Here is a 16238-nt window from a genome sequence, read left to right on the forward strand (position 1 = left end):
GGCCAAAAACGTTTGTACTATCAACTAAGCCCAGTTTTAGTCCAGTTTGAATAAATGATTTGACTTGATGGATAGTTTCTGACATTATACGGGTGTTTTTTTTTTTTTTTGTTTGGATCTGTACATTAAGCTGGACTCGAACCTGCTCTCTGTGGGTCTGCGGTGAGGTTGTGACCTCCCTCCTGGTACAGCTCTGCCTCTCTGGCCAGCAGCAGGTAGCGCGGCTCGTCCTGCGTGCCGTCAAACTCTCCACCCTCGTCATAATCTGTCATGTTCAGGGAACTGTCATACCAGTGAATAGCTTCAGCCCAATCTTGCTTTCTGTGGACAAAAATAACAAAATCACATGGACTCTTAACCCCGCTTTAAGAGAAATAAATGTTACATCCACCAGGGGGCAGTATTACACCAGCGCTGGTGCAGGAAACCTTTTCTTACAACCAGGGTTGGAATGAACCTTTACCCACCGGTCAGCTGACAGATTAATCCCAGTATCAAAAGCTCTGGCCACAATGATCATGGAGGATCTATCACCAGCATCAGCAGCCTGCAGCAGATACTTGAACCCTTTCATCCTGTTTCCTGCGTTGTCCTGCCATCAACACATCAGAATGGAAACAGACCAACCCTGACCAAATCAGCTGATTAGGGAAATCAGCAGTGAAATGTTTTTACCTCCACCTCCATATCTGGCAGGATGTGATGAGGCAGCTGCAGGTAACATTTCCCTAAAGCCACGATGGCCTCCAGCTCTCCACACAGGGCTGCTCGCTCCAGGTGGAACATGGCTGAGTTCTGATCCCACTGCTCATCCTTCTCACAGAAACGACCCGCTTCGTGGTAGCGAACCATGGCCAGGTGGACCTAGGTGAAAAAGAGACAGAAATGTGACCCTTAAAGAGGTCCTTCACTCATATTTTTATTACATTTGGTCTACAGTAGGAATGAATGCCTCCTAAGTGGTACTCTGGGGAAAAAAAGCTCTGGTGCACCTGTTTCAGCACAGAGAATTCAGCCAGAGGAGAACGCTGTTTCAGACAGCAGGATTTTAAGTCTTATTTCCTGATATTTGGACACCTTGCCTTGAAATTGAGATCTCTCAGGGGCCGTGTGAATCGTTTTTGACATTTTTTATCGATAAAATAGTGAGCATTAGAGCTCAGATACCGGCATGTCCTCTCCAGGTTGCTGCTGGATGCTGCCCTTCAACTTTTTGTCAATTTGAACCACTGACTCTGGATTGCCTGTGGGGGATCGTGGAACCCTTAAAACCCTCAGGTTCTGCTACTGACGTGATTCGTCCCCGCCTCTTTAAGGACGTTTTTTCCTCCGTGGGCCCTTGGGTTCTTACCATGGTTAATAGTAGCCTTTCATCTGGTGTAGTTCCAGAATCTTGGAAACAGGCTGTTGTTCAGCCACAACTTAAGAAGCCCAGTCTTGACCCCTCTGCTGTGTCTAATTATAGGCCTATTTCAAAACTTCCATTCCTTTCAAAGGTTCTGGAAAAAGTGGTGTATTTGCAATTGATGGAGTTTTTGCTTACAAATGATATTTCTGAAAAATTCCAGTCAGGTTTTAAGAAGGCACATAGCACAGAGACTGCACTGCTCAGGGTCTTAAATGGTATTTTATCTACTGACTCTGGTGATTTTGTGGTTCTGGTGCAGTTGGATTTGTCTGCTGCCTTTGACACCGTGGATCACAGTCTCCTGATTTCACGGTTACAAGAGTCTGTCGGGGTTAAAGGAGTTGCTTTGGACTGGTTTAAGTCCTATTTGGCTGAGAGGTCGTTTTGTGTATCATTAGGTGGCTTCACGTCATCTCGCTCACCTCTCGTATGCGGGGTTCCTCAAGGATCGGTGCTGGGCCCGTTGTTGTTCTCTCTTTATTTGCTACCGCTGGGTTCTATTTTTACGAAACATGGATGTTTTTTTCATCTATATGCAGACGACACCCAGGTTTATATTCCCATTAAACGTGGCCTACCCAATTCTTAAGATCCTCTCCTAAACTGCCTCGATGAGGTTTAAACCTGGATGTCTGCAAATTTTTTACATTTTAATAATGACAAGACTGAGGTCATGCTTTTTAGTCCTAGTGTCCAGTGGGCCATGTTCTGCTGACCTTGGTCCACTAGCCCTATTTTTGAAACCTGTAGCGACCAGTCTGGGAGTCTGGCTTGACAGTGATCTGCTTCTGGAAAAGCAAATCAGTGCCGTCACTAAAGCCGGTTTTTATCAGTTAAGGAGGATCGCCAAGGTTAAGCACCTGCTCTCAAGTCATGACTCTGAGACGGTGATGCACGCATTTATTACATCACGCCTTGACTATTGCAACACACTGTACCATGGTCTTCATCAGTCTCACCTCTCCCGTCTTCAAATGGTGCAAAATGCAGCAGCATGCCTATTGACGGGTTCGAGAAAGAGGGAGCACATTACCCCAATTTCAGCTTCGGTGCACTGGCTGCCTGTCGATTTTAGGGTCCAGTACAAGGTTCTTTTATTGGCTTTTAAAGCTGTACGTGGCCTTGCTCCGCAGTATCTGTGTGAGCTTTTAGTTACCCACTCCCCGTCTCGGTCACTGAGGTCAGCCGACCAGTTTCTCCTGGAGTGGCCGAGAACAAAGAGAAAGCTCAGAGGTGATAGAGCTTTCTCAGTAGCAGCTCCAAGGTGGTGGAATGCGCTCCCAATTCATATTAGGATGGTTTCGTCACTGTCGGGTTTTAAATCACTTTTAAAGACTCATCTGTTCTCAGCTGCTTTTAATTCAGTTTGAGAATGCATCTGTTTTAGTAGCTTTTATGTCAGTTTGATGTTTGTTTTTATCATGTTTTTACTTTGTGATGAACTTTTTATCTTATTTTTAGAATTTTTAGGGAACTTCTGTTCTTTTTGGCTTGTTAAGCACTTTGGTCAGCTTTTATGCTGTTGTAAAGCGCTTTATAAATAAAGTTGACTTGACTTGGATTGGTTAACCGCAACAAGACTCTACCGCCAACTCTGTTTACTTTGTAACGTTTATGTTTCATCTCCACAGATACCTCAAGCCTGAAGGAGCTCTGCCGTGTTGTGGAGTAGCTAATGCTAATGGTTAGCTTTAACTACTAGAGACGTTCTCTGCCGTTTCCTGGACTCTGAACCAACAGCAGCCTTCCTCGTTCATGAATGTTAAGTGGCAATGAGACGTGGATCTGTCAAATCCATCAGTCTTTTCTAATGCCTGCATGAAAACTCAGAGCGACCAATTATTTAAAAAAATAATAAGTAAAAAATGGTTTCCCAGTGAAGGACCACTTTAAAACCAATTTAAACGTAGAATTTCCTGAAGGTGCATTGATTAATCCGAGTCCCAACTTCCAAAAAAAAAAAAACAACCAAGCTTTCTGCTTATTCCTTAGACTGTTGTGGGTGTTACATTTGAGAACAAAATGAAAAACACCTAGAAGCAAACACAGAACGTAAATCTCACCTTTCCCAGGATTGACTGTCCGATTTTCTTCTGCAGCAGAGTGTTGAGGCGCTCCACCTCGGTGGCCACACAGGAAGGCCGGTGAACGTGAGCACGAGACGAATGGAAGAAGCTCCACTTCTCCTCTGTCAGCTGAGCAGAGAAAACAAACCAGTTAAGAGTTCACCCAGACAAACGCCAGCTCAGAGCTGGAGGAGCACATCCCCATCCACTCAGAGACGCCAGAGGCAAACGACAGCAGGAGAAAAGAGAAGCCCAAACAAAGAGATGATGGCGAGTTAGCTGAGTGGCAAACATCAGGGACCTGGAGGTAGATGGTTTTTCAGTCTGAAAGTCAATTCTTTTAAATGAATTTGTATTTGTAACTCAGCTGAAGCAGTAAAGGTGTGAGCTTGATAACAGCTGCAGCTTATTGATTATTGATACAAATCTTCATGCTTGGTAAATTATCAGCAAAAAGTGAAGCTTTAAAGCAAAACCACTGCACAGAGCTGGGAAAACAGTCAGCTAGCAAGCCTTCGGGCAAATAATAGTCACCCATTGAATGTCGGGACTTTGTGAATATAAGTTTGCGGAGACTCTTGGAGGAGCTACCATCTTCCTCTAGTGGGGGGGGGGGACACAGAAGATGAGGGGGTAAATTATGAGGAAAAAGTGAGGAATGATTTTTCAGTGTCAACCAGGTGATGTAGAGAAAAGAAAACACTGATGATGATGATGAAGGGTGATGATTGTGTTATTGGATTAGAGCGAGAACGGTTATGATTGAATTCACACACATTTATCTTTGTTTGTTTACCCGTCTGACACTGTCGTCATCCGACTCAGAATAAGTTCTGTGGTAGCGATGATGGGCCTATGTGACGATACAACATGCATCAAAACCTGCTGCCAGGAGCTCTAGTGAGAGCCAAACGTAATGTGGTCAACTGCAGAACAGACTTCAGAGAACCTCATCTCTAGCCTAGAACACCAACACACATCTGACCAAACGTGTTACTAAATGTTAAATAAATCGGTCTCCTCGTTTCTGCTGTAAAACGAGTCCTGAGTGGAAGTCTTTACCCCGTCCACGTGGTCGTTTGGCTCCCCTTCGCTCCTCCTCTCACTGGGGTAGCCGCTGTCTCCTCCGCTCTCTGAATCCTGCAGAAACAACAACAAAACTCAGGACTAGTTCTGACACTTTTACTGAAGCAGGAACTAAACCTCTACTCTTCTATTCCCATTACTTAATGTTTAACCACAGTGTATAATTGCAGTCCTTACTAGATTGTCTTTAAAGAAAGACGATCAGACTGCAGAGAAATGGTGCCTTCAAGAGGTCCAGGCTAGTGCTGCGTTGAGTTTTCGTAGCTTAGTCATAAACTCTGTTTCTCTGAACCGAGGCTCTTCAGAAATCTATAATCTAACAGGTATTTTTAAACAACCTTTACCCACAAACACACTTCAAAATCCCCTTTATGACTCAGTGTTCATGCAATTCCAGCTTTGACACGACCACCTTCCAGAAACAGGACCAACTCCCTCACGCCACAGCGCTACACCACAGCTGCGTCACCCAGCAGGATATGTGCAGCAGCACACTGTAGGAAGCAGCTAATGGGCTGCAACACGTATCCATGTAAACTCCAATGTAAAAACAGAAAAGAACATCCCCTGGAGACCCGTCGTCTCTGTGTACAAAACGCTAGATGTTTTTATTAACCCTGGCTGCTTAGTGTTGCTCTCAGGCATGTCGTGTTGGTCTTGTTGCTTTACCCACACAGTGGAAAAGAAACAAAAGTCACTGTAGACAAAAATAAAAAATACCTTTCTGAGAGAGGAACCAACTGTTACAAAAGGAGGACTGTTGGTCCAGAACATTGTTTCGGGCAGATCTGTTTCCACAAGCTTATGAACACTCTCATTGTTGCACTGGACTCAACTGTGGTCAGCCTTTCAACAAATCCGCTCTGGAACTCTGCAAGGCCTCATTACCCAGGGGCCAGAGGGATGTTTGTTTGCTAAAGGGCTACACACATGCTGAAATTAGCTGAATTCCCATAATCCTCACTGTAAGGGAGAAGCTGTGCAAACAAAGACAAATAATCAACCGTAACCGAGAAGATAATTCAACTTTGTAAGCAACTCTGAGAGTGTAAATTTGGCTAAGAAATTAGCCCACAGACAAAAATAAATGCAGGAATGATGCAGAATGTAAAAATTGAATAATAATTCAATTCAAAGATACTTTATTAATCCCAGAGGGAAATGAGCGTTTCAGTACACACAATTCAGAGATCAGACATACATGGGCAAAGACACATGACAAGAATTGGTAACTGTGGTCATTTGCAACCCGAGTTGCGGTACCTTAATAGAGATCAGAGGGTTACATGAGGATTGGTTCAGGTGGAGGGAAAAAAAGGCACTTCAGAGTTACCCCTTCTTTCCACCGGAGCCGTCAGCAGCACGTCATAGCTGCTGATAGGAACCGCTGTGGTCAACAGAACCTTTTCCACCGGAACCGTCAGCAGCGCGAGTCGGCAGCATCTCAGGAGCAGCATGTCGCGGCCCTTACGCGCCGGTTCTATTTCTACGCGCAGCGCCTCTGAAACGGGTCAAGTTCGACATTTTTGGGGAAGGAAAGACAGGAAATCGGACGTGAAAATGGAGCGAAGCTTCCCGAGATTTTCAGAATAAACAAACATACTGCCTTCCGGTTGCTTTACTTAAAAAAAAAGTTACTAACTGTGCGGCCCGTGAGAAGTTATCACCTAGCTAACGGTCTCCTTTGTTTTTCAGGTCCGTATTGGCGATTATAAAATGGACAGAACATAAAACACAAACCTTTTGGAACCATGTTGTAATTTTCTCCTGCTTGTTGTTGTGTTCACTGACAAAGTCACTCGTGTGACTTCGTGCTCGGTCGGTGGCAGCTGCTCCCCTGCTGCTTCGCGTCTCGTGGGAAAGGCCAAGCAGCAGCTTACGCGAGCAAGACGTGCTGCTGCAGTAACGTGCTGCTGACAGCTCCGGTGGAAAGAAGGTGTTACCCTCCACAGGGAGGGCAGCTTTGCTATGCAAAAAACACCTCAGACAGAGAGATGCAACAGACTTCAGACATCACACAACATAAGTGTTCACTAGGTGGGGTGGTGGGTTTGGGACTCTCCACACGTCAGTTCCAGCAGACAAACGTTAAGCAGCGCATGTCACCTCAGTCTGGACAGGAGAAGGAGGTTGTTGAGGTTTGGAGGGCACAGTGACTCCTGGAACGATTCAGCGGCCTTCACAGCCCGCAGTCCTGCCCAGGCTGGGATAGGAGACAGAGTTGCCATAGCGACGGCAGCATTCCACATTTCTTCTGAGCGGGAGTATTCGTCGCAGCCTCACAGGTTCAAGGGCACCAGATTCAGATTAGAAATTGTTTTGGGGCCAGACAGAGATAATTTCCTCTCTGTCTTAAAGTTCTGTTGGTCCTCAACCTCTCAAAATCCCAATAATGGACATTAATCTATCCCAACCTGTGCTGATTCGTCCACTTTCTCCTTGATGGCATCCATCTTTTGTGCCAAAGCCGTTCTCATCGTTGAAAAAATTGTATCCATCGCGTTAAGTGACCAACTGACAAGATCCATTTTAGTTATTTCAGTTTCCAGACAAAATGCAGAAGCAGCTGTGCACCCAAAGACAGACAAAAAGCCTTGAGGGTAAGATAGGGAGGAGAGGACTAAAAAAGCGTCTGCACTGTCCAAGAGCCGGAACAAATATATTTTTAAAATCAATAATTTTAAGAGCTTTGAAACTTAAATCAGAGGTTTTAACCCAAATTAACTGACTAAAGGCAGATTTTGTGAATGTGTTTAAGCAAACAACACACACTGAGAACACTTGACTGCTCACCTTATGATCAGATGTGTTGTTGTTGTTGTTGTTGAGTCTGTCATGTTCAACCATTCCAGAGAGGGACATGCCTGGAAAATGTAGGAAAACACCAACTGTTCACACACTAGTCCATTCCTCATGCACCGTGCTCCTGCAGACAAACGGACAGGAACGCACCTGAGGCTGATCTGCCCATCGACCCGCTCATCACTATGGGGGAGAAGGGAAGGGTGAGAGGCGAGCAGGAGACCGAGTCCATGTCGCTCGCGCTCTCGTCTGCAGATGAGGTCTCTGACAGGCGGGACAGCAGCGGAGGCACCCGGCTGGCAGACAATGTCTGAACACGAGGCGAGCCGCAGACTTCCTCACACCCCCTCAGCACCGTCTGGGCCGACTTCTGACAGGAAACGAGGTGAAACTTAGAGCTAAAACATGACAGGACTAACGAAGACACACCAAACATGTAAAGCATTCCAAATTGAGACTTTATCAAAGTATTAAAATTACAAGTAGCTTGCTGGTGCAGTCCATCTGGGACTGCTCTGCTTGGGCCAGGTCAAAAGGCGTCAAGCCCATGCTCTTGCAGATCTTGTTACACAGGTGGGAATGGAAGAACAGAGCCATGCCACGAACACCTGGAACACAGGTGTTAATCAGAGCGGAACATCTGGAATCACTTCTGCTTCAAACATGCATCAAATCGTCTATCCAACCTAGATTTCCGTCTCCAAAGTCCGTCCCCTTCTCCGTGTGGATCTGAGGGTCCGTGTAGAGGTCTCCAACTCCCTGGATGTCCACCACGATCAGCTGGTGGCCCGACCGCTCAAAGGTGAAGTGGCTGAAGGCCTGGTGGAGGAAGAAAAAGGGGAGTTGGATACTGGACCATCAGCTGAGTTGGTTTTCTGAACTAAAAGGTGGCGCCGCTCACCTGTGGGGTCAGGCGGATGTTGTCGTCCCTCACAAAGCCGGAGTTGGAGTTGTACTTGATGTACTTCCCCTCGATGTAATGCTCCAGGTGGAAGAGAGGCTTGCCCGGTCGCTGTGCCATCTCCACCACACACATCTGCATGATGTCCACCTGAGCAGGAGTTTAAATGGGTCATCCAAATGTACTTCTGTTACAGTCACAGTCATGACGAAGACTCATGAAAAAACCTGTTTGGGAGGTCTGTGGCGGTTGTACTCCTCCCCCCAGAGTTTAGCCTCCATCTGCAGGCGGACATCCTCAAAGTAGACGTCTCTGTCCACCATCTCCATGTAGCGCTTGGCCACGTAGTTAGAGGCTGATTTCCAGTTGCTGCTGTGTGAGAAATTCGACAGCTTCTTCCTGGTGGAAGAAGATAAAACACGTGTTCATATGACTTCAGCATTTTAATACAGATTTTAAAAAAAACACCCCGGAGGCACCACGTCTTTACTAAATTACATAAACATAATAAGAGGACAAGCTGAAAGTGTTTCCAGATGTGACCTCAACGCACGGAGAGACAAAAACAGCTTAGTGCCTCACATTTACAGTAGAAACTGGAACAACATGTCACCTTCTGGTATTTTCTTCTGTAAAACCTCACATGCTGGAGCTTGTAGAGGCAGGGGGGGTCATTTCTAACCTTTTTTTGTTAAGACAGGAATTTTACTTTCTAAAAGATGAGTTCCTCTTTTTTTATAGCTTTCAAAATACTGTAAAAAACGACCCATTTTTTTTCCTCTTTCTTGATACCATCACCCAGCGGATAGCGCATGATGGATCAGCATCAGGGGATTCTATGTCTACTCTGATAATAAACATCTGAGGAATTAATCTCAAGAGAAAATAGATAAGAAATAGCCTCTACGTGCTAAAATTAGTGTAGCAATCTTAAAAAAAAAACACAGCATCTGCCAGCTGCACTTCTAATTTGGAGGCAGAAATGTAAACCAAGTGAAGCAGCGACATATTGCTGTTTGGTTTCTGTTAAGTCAGGATCAGAACTGGCCACTAAAGAAAGAGCATGGACCACTGCGAAGAGACGTGGTGAATATGGAAAAATAGTTTGACTTACGTTCTGAAGCACTCCCTCATGGCCCCTTTTCCAAAGGGCTGTGAGAAACCAGACAGAAGGAAACAAACGGGATCAGACAGCAGCAGAGCACAGAAGCACAGCCTTCTTTAGACAGGCAGACGAGTACCTGAGAAGCCATCTTGATGTGGATCTGGTCCTGAGCCCACTCTCCTGTGATCGCATTATACCTGGAAGGACCAGTACACTCATTTTACATCTGCTCAACTCACATTTAATACTGATCTATGGTACTTATTATTTTGAAATATAGCATGAAATGTTGCATAAAACACGTGAAATGACTATTCAGGTAAACATGAAGTTTCTACATTTAAAATTGAAACAGGTTTATGTTTATATGTATCTAGCAGACGCTTTTGTCCAAAGCAGGTCCGGTGTTTCCTGCTACATACGGTGTTTTACATGTTTGTAAGTGACAGATCAGGATAAAAAGACATGTTTTACATAAGATTTGTTAAAGGATGATCTTTTTTTACTTCTAATTACTAGTGCTTAAATACTAAACCTGTTTGTTAAAAGTAATCCTAAACGAGGCTGCTTTCACATTTCAGCCAATCAGAGAAGGGCTTTCAGAGGGGCAAGTCTTAAAGAGACAGGGACTCGAGTCAGGATTACATTTTATCTTTCATTTTCACCTGTAAATAAGAGAAGCTCAAAGTAAAATGACTGAAATGGAAAACTGGTTTAAATTTGGAGAGAAATTTTTCCACTAAATCACACCTTAACATTTTAATAAACCCTCTCATAACAGCTTCTCCGTGTGTTATTATTTTCTTGCATAAAAACATGATAGTGTTAAATGATCGGTAATTATTATTATCATTATGCAGCGGTGCTGCATGGGATAAATAAAAAACAACGTGCCTGCACATGTAAACAAGGTAGCAGGAATACTAATTTAGTGCACATTTTTGCAGCTCTGAGTTCATTTATCGATTCTGATCTGCCATGAAATAAATCCACCTTTTATGCTTAAAACCACTAACACTGAACTAGACTCCTTTTTTATAACCACCATTCCGTTACCTTTATTTCGCCCTCAGAGCACAAGGCCTCAGACTCATATGTTTACAAAGCTAGGGTGTTCTCAGCTTCTTATCTATTCTAACAAGGGAGCATTTACTTTCCTGTTAATGAAAAACCAGAGTTGAATAAAACTACATATTCATCTTTTAACTTACATTTAGTTCTGACTAGTGTTTACTGGGCGGACTACAGAGGATCGAAAAGTCAAAAGAGAGAACCGAGCGTCCTCCTGAGCTCAGGGTGTGGGTTGACCGACTGACCAAAGTTAATGAACACTAAATGACACCAGGAGCAGACGGATGGTGCAAAGAGGTTATTTCTCCTTGCATGCACGCAAAAAAGAACTTTCCAACATCTAAGACCAGTCCTCTCCCTGCTGATACGAACATCGGGTCCCATGGCGCTCAGGCTGCAGAGTGCCAAGAGGGCTGAGGTTACAAGTGGGTAAATTTAGCCCTCAGAAAGAGTGGAGCAGGAGGGCAAATCCCAACCTCTGTAATCCCTCCACCCGCTGAATCCCCCCTTATGTAACAGGACCTGGTGTTCATCGTGCTCTCTGCCCACGCCCAAACCCTCATTTGTTTTTGCCTAAATAGCTTAAGGTGTGTTTGTTGATTCACCCACCAAGCCTGGACATTACATCTGGACTCAGTATCCCACCCAAATGTAAGACCACGTAAACAAGTCAATGCAGTCAAAGGGACATCAGTGTTTCATGTCCTGGTTGGACAACGCTGTGATGTTTGTCAACAGCTAAAGCCGACACGCAGACACATGAAGCCCTGCAGACTAATCTCTCTGTGCTGACTTCATAAACAAGCTATAAAGCGCTGAAACATTCACTAAATTAACTTTTTATCATGGGTTTTAGCCCAGAAGTTCAAAGGTCAAATCAGCATGCGTAAACAAATTTGTTCATATATCTAGCCAAATGCTTTTGCAAATATGACCGATTTGACTTTTAACCAACTGATAGGACACTCTATCTGCAACAACAAATCTGTGATAACAGAGAAACAACTGTTGTTATTGAAAATCCCAAAAGGACGCTAGAATCAACATACGGTGCACGTCAGGTTACGCTGGAAAATAAAGGAAAGGGTTGGCTCTTTGACAAAAACGCACTGGTACCTGTAACGAATGCACGGTTCAGTTGGGATTTCCTCCAGATGAAACTGTGCCCAGGGGTCGGGCATGGCTCGGGCCTTCTCAATCGCATGTATCCATGCAGCCTGATGAAGAAACAAAAGCATGTTTTAATCATTGTAAGAAAATGTTGTGCAAAAAGTTAAAAACCTGTTTTCTAACCAGGTTTGATGGAACACAGATAAGGAACAGAGGGTGCAGTTCTTTGCAAAGCTGTTTAGTTTGCACAACAATGGTAATTCCTGGCATATAATTGTCTTTTCTTTCACTAGGCGTGCATGAGGCGATGTGTAAAATGTTACAGCTTCTGCACTGAACTGGTTCCCCTTGTTCTCTAACACACTGGGGTGAAAGGAGCCAGCTGCAGGATGTCATCAGAATTTTTTAAGTGGATTTCAAAGCACGTCCAACGACTATCGATTATAACAGCTATTTTCAAATGAATGTGAAGTGTGACAATTTGGAATTAAATACGTGTTGGCAGCAGAACTCGTGAAGCAAGTGTGCAACCAAAGGAGCAAACAGAGTTTAGACACGTCCTGCACGAGGCAGCAGCACGTCTCATATGTCAGCGCTCACTGTCCAAAACACACATTTATATTTAGAATGACAGATTTACATAAAGAATGTGTGTGTGTGTGTGTGTGTGTGTGTGTGTGTGTGTGTGTGTGTGTGTGTGTGTGTGTGTGTGTGTGTGTGTGTGTGTGTGTGTGTGTGTGTGTGTGTGTGTGTAAGGAGATGTTTTCAACTGAGATGGTGTCAGATTACCCAGTCTACCTCAAAAACATTACAGCTTGGCGTCAAGACTAAAGGATTGAAATCACTCCTGAAATATTAACAGTTTGTGAGATTTTTCTCATGATTATGATAAATTTCATGCATTTCTAACTGACAAACATTGTTTTTATTGGAGGATGTTTTTTAGCCTTTTAAAAGTAATTGAATTATTTATTTTGAAGGGAAAAAAAAGGAGGATGTGATGCAGGAGATGGTGAGGGAAATTAATGCACTAAGGAGATCATACCAAAGCAGGGAAAGGGCTGCAAATAACAGAGCAGGGAGGGATGAATGGAGGCAAAGATAGTCTTTGGCAGATAGGGAGAAGGTTAAACGTAATTTGATCCCAAACATACCCGTGCGCTCTCAGACAAAACATGGTACGTTCGGTGCTCTGCCTCGGTTTCCTTCTAGTTAGAAAGGTAAAGAAAATGGACGATTTCCACCCATTAGCAGTTAGATTTAACAACATATAATTAACCTTTTACTGCACAAAACACACAAAACGGTATTCAGTTGGACAACAACATGTGTCTGGTGCACAACGTTGGTGATAAGCAGCACTGAATGGAGCCATTATGCAGCGGGCTGCTGATCTGCAGAGAGCCAGTCTGAAGAAGTACGTGTTTACACACAGAGTCGTCGTGAGGTGAAAGCCACTCTATGGTACTTCCTGTTCTTGTCAAAGAGTACATTTAAAGAGATGACTGACCAGCTTCCACTTCAGTAAACAGATACACACATAATAACACACGTGTGTGTGCAGGCATGCATGCATAGATCATTTGTCCTTAAATGGACAACGCTGTCTGAAGAGATGATTCTAGGGGCTCACCCTGTAGAAAAAGCTGTTTTTTGGAAGAGAGTTGGATAGCTGCTGGGTGTAAGCAAGGTCTTTCAGGTAGTTGCAGACTTCTCTGGCGGAATCATCCAGAATGGGAGAGATGAAGTGTTCTTCATCGTCTTCATCATCACTGGCATTGGCATCACTGAGAGAGGAAGCCCGGTGTTTGACGCCACTTCGCTGGGAGGAAGTTCTCTTGGAACTGCTGCTCTCCTCCTCCATGCTGAACATCAGGTCGTCCTCCATGGTGCCTGTTGATGAAGAGGAGTCAGGTGCAGGGAAAACCTGAGCAACATTATTTTAATGTGCGGCAGCCATCTTAACACATGAGCACAAACAATCCTGTATCATGGCTGCACAACCATACATACATGAGGTCATTATAGAGGAGGCTGCACGTGGCAGATGCATTCATAAACTCAAACAGTACAATGCTTTTTAAGTAATCCATTTACATAATAAGAAGATATACTCAGTGTAATAAAAGATGTGTGTTTCACTAATGCTGAGCTGATAACAACAATGGGGTAAACGCACTCATCTCCCATTCGCTGCAGCAGCCCGTAAAGAATCTGAACCCCTCCTAGGGCAAATTTGAATTTCTGTGACGGATTATTTCCTGCTATTAGAAGAAAGTATTAGACAAGAGAAGCCAACCTTCTGATCGGACTTCGTAATCACTTTCTGCAACTGACAGTTTATCCCCCCTAGAGCTCTGTCCTCTTCCGTCCTCAAACGCTTCAGTTAGAAGACAGAAGAACGTCCGAGCAGCAGTTCAGAAACTCCTCCCATCGTGGAGCGGGTACGTTCTGATCCTCCACTGTATCCTGACTGTCCGGGACGTGTCTGGCAGCGAGCGCAGCTCCTGTACTTACTTGTACAGTTTCACTGTACAACCACTGCGACGGTGTTCCTCCGCACGTATCACAACCATCGCAACATGGTGTTCTTTTATGGCCACGCCCACCACCCCGTGGTCAGTTCAAAAGCGTGGGAAATGTGGCTTGCCGCCTTTCAGGCCAGGCGCTTTAAAACTTCCGAGCACGAATCTGAACTTGAAGACAATTTAAAGAAAACAAACGAATACAAACACTTGTAGTTAGAAGAACACGCGACACAGGCAAAAACAAAGGTACATAAGAGAGGCCAAGTGTGTTTGAGTAGGCAGCATTAGATCTCCGTACAAGTGAATGGATATGGGTTAACCTCATAACTGCCGGTGTACATGGTGTACAAGTAAGTCATGATTAAATTTGGTTTCAGCTCCACAGGTCGTGGGTGTCCCAACCTAATCCTCTAAGTCAGTGTTTCCCCACCCTGTCCTCAGGGCGCACTGACCTGATTTACATTGCCTCCTCAGGAGGACATCAAATGCTGCAGATGCCTGTTAATCACCCACTCGTTTAAGTCAGGTGTGTGGGAGCAAGGAAACACAGATGTTTAAAAGTGCAACATGGAAAACATGCAGGACAGTGTGCCCTGAGGACCAGGGATGGGAAACACTGCTCAACAGATGAAATAAGGTGTGTTGGAGCAGGAAAACAACTAAAACATGCTGGTTGGCTGACCTCCATGGCCAGAGTTGGACACATCTGCTTTGCCTGTCACCTGATGTTGGTTTTTACGTCAACCAGGAGAGAGGGTGTGATAACTTACAGAGTTTATGTTAGGTGATGCACCCTGATTTTCTGTGTGTTGTTTTCAAGAAATATCTTGTTGATGGGACAGTTGACTCGTTCTTTTACTGCACGCACTCTCTGTCCCATTATGACCTGAGCTTCCCTCGTCTTCCCCTCACACCCAACATGAACAACTTCAAGTAAAGAGTCTCTCCAGCTGGCCTTTTCTTTCTTCCCTAGTGTTCTTAACATTTGCAGCAGGGTGCAATTAAGTCACTTGCACCTGAGTTAGGGGTTTCCCTGCGGGTGATACGTTGTGGTATGGCAATGGCTAACGCGGCGCTGTGCACACCTACCTTCAATCAGCAAACACCCTGATGTATTCTGTGCTGTGTGTTCATTTTTGCCATTTGTCACACCGGCTTGGGGTAGGATGGGGGGAGTCTGTGTCACTCATTCCGTCTCCTCCAGGAAGCTGGCTCCAAGCCATTTCGTGGGCGACCAACACAGTGTGTGTGGCTGTCAGAAAGCCTCACTGTGCTGCTGGGCTCCGAAGTAGACCTTAGGAAGAGGTCTGAAAAAACGGCCTGTTGAGCACGTAAAACCAGGCTACCCAGATGTGAACACTTTATTCCATACCTGGGCTGGACTGAGTCAGCCCTGATTTGAAAGCGGCAGAATGCATACGCGTAGGAGATTTCTCAAAATTTCCTGTCAATAGGGGGCAGTACATTCCTAAATCGTTGCAAGCTAGCAGTACTTTTGTGTTGGAGTAAGACCTTACCAACGGATGCCCATTAGGGTAAAAAAAGCCCTGGGGAGTGCAAACTTCAGCAAAATAACAAGCACATCAAACTCCTTTTCATCACTGGCAACAAGTGAAGAGGTAAATGTGTAAAACAACATTTGTAAATAGAGAAGGTATTGTAACCGTTTGTTACAAATCAGTAAATGCATGTTGTCCTCCTGGGCTCCCGTAGAAGGAAACATGACATCTAATATTGTGTTGCCCAGAGTCACTCTCATGTGTTTTAGACCTGATTTTTATGGTTAGATGTTACAAGGCCGCCAGTATTTTTCAACTGGGCATCATTTAACTCATTTTCCCCAACATTTTGATGGATGTTTCCTGGTTGGCCCATGCATTAGGGTGGCCTTGCGAACATTATTTTAACAGTTTGTTTTTGTGTGTTTGTGTCCAGGTTTGTGGCCACGAATGACCTAATGCTGGAATTGCAGAAAGACAGCATCAAACTGGACGAGCACAACAAGAGGAAAGGGGTGCACATGCTGCTCAGACTGTTGGGAGGACAAGAACGGAGAGGTCCAGAACCTGACTTTAAAATGGCAAACATGTCAAACACTTTTAGTGACAGAACAGACTCACATGTGCACTCATTTTTTCATCCAGTAAAAAAAACATAGGAA

At 44.6% G+C, this 16238-nt stretch overlaps 1 protein-coding gene across 9 annotated transcripts in view; it reads right to left on the reverse strand.

Moving 5' to 3' along the window:
• The window catches only part of eef2k (eukaryotic elongation factor 2 kinase), a 14579-nt gene extending 499 nt beyond the window's left edge, over nucleotides 1-14080 (reverse strand). The window contains exons 1-19 of one of the 9 annotated variants that reach the window (XM_015962874.3): nucleotides 13849-14080; nucleotides 13183-13442; nucleotides 12704-12754; nucleotides 11556-11656; nucleotides 9505-9565; nucleotides 9378-9415; nucleotides 8491-8662; nucleotides 8264-8413; nucleotides 8049-8181; nucleotides 7843-7970; nucleotides 7513-7732; nucleotides 7354-7424; nucleotides 4537-4614; nucleotides 4271-4327; nucleotides 4009-4074; nucleotides 3472-3603; nucleotides 676-864; nucleotides 468-592; nucleotides 143-321 (exon numbers count right to left, since the gene is read on the reverse strand). In XM_015962874.3, coding sequence (XP_015818360.3) covers nucleotides 143-321; nucleotides 468-592; nucleotides 676-864; nucleotides 3472-3603; nucleotides 4009-4074; nucleotides 4271-4327; nucleotides 4537-4614; nucleotides 7354-7424; nucleotides 7513-7732; nucleotides 7843-7970; nucleotides 8049-8181; nucleotides 8264-8413; nucleotides 8491-8662; nucleotides 9378-9415; nucleotides 9505-9565; nucleotides 11556-11656; nucleotides 12704-12754; nucleotides 13183-13437 — 2206 coding nt within the window. In that variant the 5' untranslated portion in view covers nucleotides 13438-13442; nucleotides 13849-14080. Of the gene's footprint in view, nucleotides 1-142; nucleotides 322-467; nucleotides 629-675; nucleotides 865-3471; nucleotides 3604-4008; nucleotides 4075-4270; nucleotides 4328-4536; nucleotides 4615-7353; nucleotides 7425-7512; nucleotides 7733-7842; nucleotides 7971-8048; nucleotides 8182-8263; nucleotides 8414-8490; nucleotides 8663-9377; nucleotides 9416-9504; nucleotides 9566-11555; nucleotides 11657-12703; nucleotides 12758-13182; nucleotides 13443-13848 lie in introns of those variants that run through there. The other 8 variants (XM_015962875.3, XM_015962873.3, XM_015962876.3 and 5 more) reach the window with 8 other exon arrangements.
• Nucleotides 14081-16238: the final 2158 nt, after the last annotated feature.

This window comes from Nothobranchius furzeri, chromosome 16 (assembly GCF_043380555.1).
Source record: "Nothobranchius furzeri strain GRZ-AD chromosome 16, NfurGRZ-RIMD1, whole genome shotgun sequence".
Lineage (NCBI taxonomy): Eukaryota > Metazoa > Chordata > Actinopteri > Cyprinodontiformes > Nothobranchiidae > Nothobranchius > Nothobranchius furzeri.